The sequence below is a fragment of the Colobus angolensis genome, unplaced genomic scaffold, assembly GCF_000951035.1.
Source record: "Colobus angolensis palliatus isolate OR3802 unplaced genomic scaffold, Cang.pa_1.0 Scaffold3, whole genome shotgun sequence".
In the NCBI taxonomy this organism is placed as follows: Eukaryota; Metazoa; Chordata; class Mammalia; order Primates; family Cercopithecidae; genus Colobus; species Colobus angolensis.
Window position 1 is genome coordinate 25,092,917 of NW_012116265.1, and position 10,184 is coordinate 25,103,100.

The window sequence follows — 10,184 nt, forward strand, 5'->3', positions numbered from 1 at the left end:
ATTAGCCGGGCGTGGTGGTGCACGTCTGTAATCTCTGAGGCAGGAGAATTGCTTTAATCCAGGAGGCAGAGGTTGCAGTGAGCCAAGATCATACCAGCTGGGGTAACAGAGTGAGACTCCATCTCAAAAATGAAACAACAGCAGGACTCTTATCTTTTATTTAAGTGATTATTTTATTGTAGACCAGTTAATTGCATTATCACCAGATAATGAATCCATTTTAAGGCATCTCCATCCAATACTTAATACTACATTTGAGAATTTTAATTTTGTTTTTTTTTTTTTTGAGACGGAGTTGCGCTCTGTGGCCCAGGCTGGAGTGCAGTGGCGCGATCTCTGCAGACTGCAAGCTCCGCCTCCTAGGTTTACTTATGCCATTCTCCTGCCTCAGCCTTCCAAGTAGCTGGGACTAAAGGCACCCGCCACCACGCCAGGCTAATTTTTTGTATTTTTAGTAGAGACGGGGTTTCACCATGTTAGCCAGGATGGTCTTGATCTCCTGACTTCGTGATCCACCCGTCTCGGCCTCCCAAAGTGCTGGGATTACAGGTGTGAGCCACCACGCCCGGCCGCGCCTGGCCGAGAATTTTAATTTTATAAACAGTTATACTTCAGAAACAATGACCTTCCATTCTTCAACTACTCTGATAAGAAGTACCTGGTCCTCTGTAAGAGTCTCAGCATCCCAGTTGCTGCAACGAAGTAGAAGGGACTTGTCAAGGGGAAAGTTCAAAACAGTCTCAGCGAGGGATTTCAGGCTAAGCCCATTACAGAGCAAATTGTTTCTAAAAGAAATAAATAAATAAAACCATGCATCAAAAATGGGCAAAGGACATGAACAAGAAAATCAAAAGAGACATAACTAACAAACTAAAATAAAATTCCATTTTATAGTAAAAAATTGTGGTAAGCACGGATTTTAATCAGGCCTTCTCTTAGTTTACCAAATCTCCAACCTTGTAGTGACTGTGTCACTTCAGGCAGGGCAAGAGGCTGTTTTAGTCCACAATGTTATAAATGAGGACCTGTACATAAACATGAGGAGGTAATTATGACCCCCGCCCCAAAAAGACAAGCTGAAATCAAATTTCCATAGGAGTAAAATTCTAAAGGAAATCTCTCTTCCTCCCAGATAAGGGCCAGTCTACCATCATTTTTGGCCTAAAGCAGGGTCTGTAAACTCAAAGGCTTATCAGGAGGAGCCAGGGGTTACAATGGGAGTGGTGGGGACTCTGGCAAACTGAACAGAGCATGCTCATCTAAAGGGCACATATGCTACCCAGCCAAATGCTGCCATCTAGAACTGTAGACTCAGTGTAGTCAGATTACCTAATTTTTCAAGAGAAGCCAGAAATACAGATTTTTACATTAAATCTTCTTGATTTAAATAAAAATTTCCAAAAATATCATACGGGAAAAAAGAAAACCAAAAACCCTTTGCAGCCATAATTTAGCCAATGGGACCACCAGCTTTTAGCCTATAGCTGTGAGATATCTCAGTAATGTTTGATCTAAAAAGACTAATTCTAGGTAACCAAAGTTTCACAGAAGTTGGAATGTCTTCTCACAAATTCAATACGCATCTTAGAAGCCTGTAGGCTCCTATACAATTTCACATGTTTCACTACTGATTCCCAGGCATCTACAAATCTGGCTAAAATATTTGTCCCACAGCTACAGGAATCCCAGCATTCATACAAACCACACCTCTGCCGCATGGCTAGGTATCGGAGGTCCAGGCACCCCCTAACAACGAGGCCATAATCCTGCAGAAGCTTGCTGGCATCTTCTGAGCATCCCACTCCAACTTTCAAAATGGTGCCATCTGCCAAAATATTCAGTAACGTTCTTGGTAGTGTTTTTCCTCCACAGATTAGCTTAGGCAGGCGAATCAAGACACAGAGGCCACTTGGGGAGGCCATTTGTAGAAGTGACAGAGGGCTGGCTTTGCCTTCCAAATTTACCTGCAACAGAGGAAGACAGGGTTGTGGTTCACACCTTAGCACAGCAGCAAGCACAACAAATAACTGTGGCAAAAAAGTCTAAGAGGTGAATCCTTAAATTCCCAAAGGGAGCATCTGACCAGGTTTTGGTTTGCATCTACAGATAAGCTTACAGTAACGAATGCAATGGACTTTGTGAAGCAACAGCCTAAACAAAGGTTACCGAGAACCCCAAACACCAAGGCCTGAAATACGAGTGGTCCATAAACAGTGACCAGCCGACACAGGGGAGCTCTGGGACATACACTGGCAGTCATATAGAACATGCTGGTTTTACAACGCTAAGGAGGCCGGGCGCGGTGGCTCATACCTGTAATCCCAGCACTTTGGGAGGCCGAGGCAGGCAGATCACCTGAGGTCAGGAGTTCGAGACAAGCTTGGCCAACACAGCGAAACCCCAACTCTACCAAAAATACAAAAATTAGCTGGGCGTGGTGGCACATGCCTATAATTCCAGCTACATGGGAGGCTGAGGCAGGAGAATCACTTGAACCCAGGAGGCAGAGGTTGCAGTGAGCTGAGATTGCGCCACTGCACTCCAGCCTGGGAGACAAGAGTGAAACTCCATCTCAAAAAAAAAAAAGAAAGGCTAAGGAGTACAGTGTGAAATGATAAACATCCTCTTTTCATTATCCAGCCTCTCTAATGTACACGCAGGTAACTCTAGTCATTTACCTTATCATCAATGACTCAAGATCCAATTTTTAAAAAGAGGTAGGAGATAAGTGGTACCTGATAATATAATAAATCCTGGTAGCACAAAGTGCTTTCTCAGCATTTTCTAGTCACAAATGGCGTTCATAAAAAGAAAATATATATATATATTGAGCATGTTAGGGCCTTTAAATCTTAAAAGATACAAAAACACTTTATACAGTAAGTGATCAAGGTTTAATCTTTTTTCTTTTTTTGAGACGGAGTCTGGGTCTGTCGCCCAGGCTTGAGTGCAGCGGCTCAATCTTGGCTCACTGCAACCTCTGCCTCCCGGGTTCAAACAATTCTCCTGCCTCAGCCTCCCAAGTAGCTGGGATTATAGGCATGCACAGCCATGCCCGGCTAATTTTTGTTATTTTTTGTAGAGATGAAGTTTCACCATGTTGCCCTGGTCTCGAACTCCTGACCTCGAGTGATCCTTCTGCTTTGGCCTTCCAAAGTGCTGGGAATTCTCCTGCCTCAGCCTCCTGAGTAGCTGGGATTACAGGCATGCACAGCCACACCCAGCTAATTTTTGTATTTTTTGTAGAGATGAAGTTTCACCATGTTGCCCTGGTCTCGAACTCCTGACCTCAAGTGATCCTTCTGCCTCAGCCTTCCAAACTGCTGGGATTACAGGCATGAGCCACTGTGCCTGGCTGAAGCTTAATATTTTTGGGGTCATAGAAAGGTTTGAAAAAATGCTGAAAGTTAAGGATGTTATTCCTAGAAAAATGTATACACAAAACTCACATACATTTTCAAGGGATTAAAGTTTCCCTAAAGCTATCGACAGAACCCAGATTAAGTACCCAATAAATTCCAATCCTTCTCACTTGTCAGGAGAGGAATATAGGTGAATTAGTTTGACAAAATATGGTGAGATCATGGCAAAGCTAGGACTACCACACTATCACCTAAATTTCCCAGTCCCTAGAATAGCAGTTCTCAACTGAGGGTAATTTTATACCCCAAGAGACATTTGACAATATCTGGAGAAATGTTTGGCTGTTACAAGTGGGGAGGAAGTACATAGGCATCTAGTAAGCAGAGGCCAGAAGGCTGCTAAACATCCTACAATGTACAAAATAGTTCCTTAAAACAAAGAATCATCTGCCCAAAATGTCAATAGCGAGGAGGCTGAGAAACTGCTCTAGGGCAATGTGGTCCTTTTGCTACTGTGCTAGCTGCCTGCTGGGCCTGCAGTGCCACAGTTGCATACAAAGTAATGGAAGACAGCGTGCTGATTTAAAGAATTTATAATCTTATAGGAAGAGCAGGATGGATACACATAAACACAAGCTCACACACACACAAAATGACATGGTAAATGCCAAAGGAATGTTTCAAGCAAAGTGTCACAATTAATCAGAGGAGGGACATTGCATAGTTGAAGTGACCAAAATCACACAGAGGAAATAGTCAAGATCACAAAAGAACTGCTGTTAAAAAAAAAAAAATTGGGGAGGGCTCTGGCCCTCAACTTTTTTTCCAAGTCTTGCTCTGTTGCCCAGGCTGGAGTACAGTAGCACAATCTCAGCTAACTGCAACCTCTGCCTCCCGGGTTCAAGTGATTCTCCTGCCTCAGCCTCATGAGTAGCTGGGATTATAGGCACCTGCCATCACACCTGGCTAATTTTTGTATTTTTAGTAGAGACAGGGTTTCACAATATTGGCCAGGCTGGTCTCAAACTCTTGACCTCAAATGATCCACCCACTCAGTCTCCCAAAGTGCTGGGATTACAGGTGTGAGATACCTCTAGCCCTCAACTTCTTTTCTAAGGTGGAGTAAAACCATGATCTAACCACAAAAGACTTAGGCTTCCTTCTTAGGCACTGCTTTACCAATGAGGGCTATTTCCCTATCCTCACACGAAAGCATGCCAGTTTGATCTCATTGTCTATTTCTTGGGGCTTCGCCAAGGTTAAAAACACCTATAAAAAACTTGACTACTGGGGTTCCTGTTCTCTCATAATTCATCTGGATGTGACCAAATTACCTTTTTAAAAATTAATGAGTAGTTCCTTCCCTCTGTGATATCAACTTTCTCCAAGAAAAAGCTATAAATCTCTACTTCTAATAGCTAGAACTGCTAATTTGACATAAAACGCACTACAAATTTCTAAGGTTGGATATTTGTACCTCTTTACAATCACGTCTCATTGTCTACCATACATTGATTTCCTTGTTAATATAGTGGTGAGTAAAAAGAAAAGAAAAAGATAAAATACATTAAATAAATAACTAGATAAATAGACAGGTAAATTGAGTTGTCTTTAATGTTTCTGGATTGTGCTTAAGATCCAATATACTATAATCAAAGTTTTCTCACTAGGAATCCAAATGTTTATGATTCCTCTAGCTACATAACTTATATTGAATATATAATTGGAAGAATAATGGTTCTAGGACAGTCAATTTAGCTTAAAGAAAAAGATACTTAGTCTTTATTTCTCATACTTCCCCCCCTTTTGCTTTCTAATGTCTTTTTGCCCTGACATCACTACTAATGGAAAACAAGAAACCCTTGGCTTATCAACATCATTAAAAAGTGACACATTTAATCCTAGATTAAATAAAATTAGTCAACATATATAGAAGTTTGAGACATATACTACATATATTTATAAATTACACACATATATTACTGCATTAATGTGTTATAGATACACAAAACACAAAGTTTAACTGAGTAATACCACCAATCATTACGGATACAATTTGTAACACTCTGCTGTTTCAGTGATTCATTTAGAGAACACTGGGTTCGAGTCCTCCTTCCAGAAGCCAGGGGATATCCATTTTGGCTTCAGTATTCTTAAAAGAAAAAAACCAACAAAACAAAACAGTATTCTTAAAAAATAGTTTCTGGAATGGCCTGTGATTGTTTAAATGACTTCATGAAGGCAGCAAAGAACGTGGGACCATCTTCTGGGCTGGAACAGGTTAACGAATGAGCACCCCTAGTTTGTGGAGTTTATGTATCAGTTAAATTTAGGCCAGGGTTTTGAGATAGGAATGAGTTTACCCTGTTCAGGCAACAGAACTAAGGCCCAATGTGGCTAGACCCTGGTAAGAGTAGGATGGGAAGAGAGTAGGAGGAGACAAAATCAGAGATGCTGAAAGAAGCTACAGCAAGTAAGACCTTAAGAGCATGTAGGTAATTGAGACATTCGCGTTTTATTCTTTTTTTTTCTGAGACGGAGTCTCACTCTGTTGCCAGGCTGGAGTGCTGTGGTGTAATCTTAGCTCACTGCCACCTCCGCCTCCCAGGTTCAAGCGATTCTCCTGCCTCAGCCTCCCGAGTAGCTGGGACTTCAGGTGCCTGCTACCATGCCCAGGTAATTTTTGTATTTTTAGTACATACGGGATTTCACCATGTTGGCCAGGATGGTCTCGATCTCTTGACCTCGTGATCCACCCGCCTTGGCCTCCCAACGTGCTGAGATGACAGGCGTGAGCCACTGCACCTGGCCATCTGCATTTTACTCTAAGCAATGGAAAGATTTTGGGCAGAGGACTGACACAATCTGATCCGTATTTTTGTTAGTTACTGTACAGAGAAAGGATTGCTACATGTGCAAGAGTCAAAGCAGGGAGGCCAGTCAGGGGAAGATTTGCAATAGTCCAGGTGAGAGATACTTGAAGCTTAGACTTAGGAGGTAGTAGGGATGTGATATAGTTTGGATCTGCGTCCCCACCCAAATCTCATGTTGAATTCTAATCCCCAATGTTGGAGGTAGAGCCTGGTGGCAGATGACTGGATCATGAGATGGAGTTCTTATAAATGGTTTAGCACCCTTCCCCGCTGGTACTGCATACTGAGTGACTTCTCAAGATAATGGTTGTTTAAAAATGTGTGGTGGCTGGGTGTGGTGGCTCATGCCTGTAATCCCAGCACTTTGGGAGGCCAAGGTGGGCGGATCGCTTAAGTCCAGGAGTTTGATACCAGCCTGGACCACATGGGGATGGGTATGGTGGTGTGTGCCTGTAGTCCCAGCTACTCCAGAGGGTGAGGTGGGAGGATCATTTGAGCCTGGGAGGTGGAGAGTGCAGTGAGCCAAGATCGCGACACTGCACTCCAACCTGGGTGACAGAGTGAGACCCTGTCTCAAAAAAAAAAAAAAGAAAGAAAAGTGTGTGGCACCTCCCGGCCATCTTGGTCCTGCTCCTTCCATATAAGACGCCTATTCCCGCTTTGCCTTCCACCATGAGTAAAAGCTTCTGGAGGCCTCCCCAGAAGCAGATGCTGCCATGCTTCCTGTACAGCCAATTAAACCTCTTTTCTTTATAAATTACCCAGTCTCAGGTATTTCTTTACAGCAGGGCAAGAATGGACTAATATACTGGGTCTACAGGATGATGGTTTTGGGAAAATCACCTTGCTCAACCTTTATTGCACCAATTATTTGTACCTGTTATGCAAGGAAATATGTAGCCAGAGTCTCCAGAAAGGACCAGGCAGGAGTCAGAAGACCAAAATGGTATTTAATGTCTCCACCTGCCTCAGGAGAAGGGCAATAATAGCTTCTAAAACATGGCAGGATATTCATTTTGTACTGGTGATTTATCCATAGTTACACCTCATTATAGGTAACTCAAAGAAACCTATACCTTTTTGAGATAGCATGCTGTGTTATTTCCTGCTTTGTATAACCACTTCTTTGAATTTGCATGTATTTTGCCATTAAAGAAATTTAACATATTATAACTGTCTGTTTATCTCTGACTTTCAATCATACCACCATCCTGTTGGACAACCCTCAGAGAGAAGAACGTCTCACTGATTTTAATCTTAAAGGTGGGGAAGACTAGGGATAACAAGTTTGGGAAGAAAAATCAAGAATGAGTTCTGTTAGGAACATGTTAAGGTTGAGATGACTATTAGACATTCAAGGAGAGATGTCAAGTAGGCAGGTGGATATGAAAGATTGGCATTCTGATTTTGAGAGTAATCACCATATCAATGGTATTTAAAGCCATACAATTACATGAGAATACAGGAAAGGAATGTAAATTAGAAGACATAAATCAGTGGCCCATGGATCCATCTGCTGACTCACAGACATGCTTTTATTGTCATATTATTTTTGATCTCCAAGTATTTAAAAACTTATGCCAGAATTTTTAAATTAGTAGAGTTCACATTTTAAAAAATCCACACTCCAAGTTTCTTTTTAAAGAACTGGACAATCCAATAACAGTTGGCTTGAACTATATGGCAGCTTTCTCATTTATATGAGGCATGAATTCTCTAATTCACCAGGATGTCTTTTCAACTGAAGCCAACTGTCATCTTCCACTTCCCATCATATTTGTACACAACTATTTTTCTAATACAAAGAAATATTTCTCAGGATCTATGCTGCTAGTAAAACTACAAAAATGAAAGACCCTAGAGGCCTTATGTTTAAAGAAAAAAATGAAAGGTAATATATTTCCTTATGAATTTGAGAACATTCCTATGTATTAAAAAATGCAAACAATAACTCTGTATCATTCATTTACGGAATCTGTTTGGCTCTTGTAGCCACCCAATATCTGGGAGACCAAGCCTGATCCATTTCAATATTTAGATATCAGGTAAAACAACACAGGAGACAGAAGAATGTGAGTGTGATGCTTTTGGGAGCAAGAATAATGAGTCCAAATAAGTGTCCACTGGACTAGAAAACAAGAAAGCCATCAACTTGATCAGTTTCAGTGGAGTAATATGGAAAGATGTCAGACTAAAGTTGGTTGAAGAATAATGAAGAATAAGAAATTATATGCAAGAGAACAGAAGGAAAGAAACAATAGAAATAAGAGCAGAAATCAATTAACCACAAATATAAAGAAGATCAACAAAGTGAAAAGCTGGTTATTTGAAAACACTAATAAAATTGATAAACCCATGGAAGGGATTATGAAGAAAAAGAGAGAAGCACAAGTAAGCAAAGTCAGGAATGAAAAAAGAGACATTCCTAGATATCTACCAAACGGGGAAAAAACTGTCAGAGGATATCATAAACAAATATATGCCAATAATTTTTTTTTTTTTTTTGAGACAGAGTCTCACCCTGTCACCCCGGTTGGAGTGAAATGGCACAATCTCGGCTCACTGCAACCTCTCTGCCTCACGGGTTCAAGCAATTCTCCTGCCTCAGCCTCCCAAGTAGCTGGGATTACAGGTGTGCACCATAATGCCTGGTTTTGTTTTTTTTTTTTTGTATCTTTAGTAGAGACAGCGTTTCACCACGTTGGCCAGTCTGGTCTTGAACTCCTGACCTCGTGATCCACCTGCTTGGCCTCCCAAAGTGCTGGGATTATAGGTATGAGCCACCTCGCCTGGCCAGTCAATACTTTTTTTTGGAGGGGGAGACATGGTCTCGCTCTGTTGCCCAGGCTGTAGTGCAGTGGCGTGATCACAGCTCACTGCAGCCTTGGACTCCTGGGCCCAAGCCATCCTACCACCTTAGCTTCCTGAGTATCTGGGACTACAGATTCACACCACCATGCCAGGCTAATTTTTTAAATTTTTTGTAAAGACAGATTTTCATTGTGTTGCCCAGGCTGGTCTCATACTCCTAGCCTGAAGTGTGATCCTCCCACCTCAGCCTCCCACAGTGGTGGGATTACAAGCATGCGCCACTATGCTTGGTTTATGCCAGTAATTAAACATTTTAAAAGATAACATATTTAGATGATAGATGAAATATATAATTTATCAAAACTGAGACATTAATAGAAAATATGAATAGCTCCATAATGATTCAAGAAATTATATCAATAATTCAAAAACTTCCCTTAAAAGAAAACTCCAGATGGCTTCATCAGTAGATTCTAACTAAACAATTAAGTAAAAAAGAAAGACAGTCTTATACAAACTCTTCCAGAGAACATAAAAATAGGAAACACCCCTAATTTGTTGTATGAAGCTAGCATAACTTTTTTTAATCAAAGCCTGACAATGGCCAACCACAGTGGCTCACACCTGTAATCCCAGCACTTTTGGAGGCTGAGGCAGGAGACTGCTTGAGCTCAGGAGTTTGACAACCAGTCTAGGCAACACAGCGAGACCCCCATCTCCACAAAAAAATAAAAAATTAGCCTGGTGTGGTGGTGTGCACCTGTAGTCCCAGCTACCTGTGAGGCTGAGGTGGGAGGATCGCTTGAGCCTAGGAATTTGAGGATGCAGTGAGCTATGACTGAGCCACTACACTCCAACCTAGGCAAAAGGAAAACTCTATCTCTTATTGTTGACTGATTGATTAAGAAAGAGTTTCACTCTTGTTGACCAGGCTGGAGTGCAGTGGTGCAATCTTGGCTCACTGCAACCTCTGCCTTCAGGTTTCAAGTGATTCTCCTGCCTCAGCCTCCCCAGTAGCTGGGATTACAGGCGTCCGCCAGCAAACCCGGCTAATTTTTGTATTTTTAGAAGAGACGGGATTTCACCATGTTGGCCAGGCTGGTCTCAAACTCCTGACTTCGTGATCCGCCCGCCTCAG

General features: G+C 41.8%; 1 protein-coding gene across 7 annotated transcripts in view; it reads right to left on the bottom strand.

Moving 5' to 3' along the window:
• Positions 1-10,184, bottom strand: part of EXD2 (exonuclease 3'-5' domain containing 2) — a 56,938-nt gene that overhangs the window by 11,615 nt on the left and 35,139 nt on the right. For all 7 annotated transcript variants that reach the window (XM_011949680.1, XM_011949679.1, XM_011949683.1 and 4 more), the window contains 2 exons: positions 1,708-1,964; positions 659-785 (listed from right to left, as the gene is read on the bottom strand). In XM_011949680.1, coding sequence (XP_011805070.1) covers positions 659-785; positions 1,708-1,964 — 384 coding nt within the window. The remainder of the gene's footprint in view (positions 1-658; positions 786-1,707; positions 1,965-10,184) is intronic.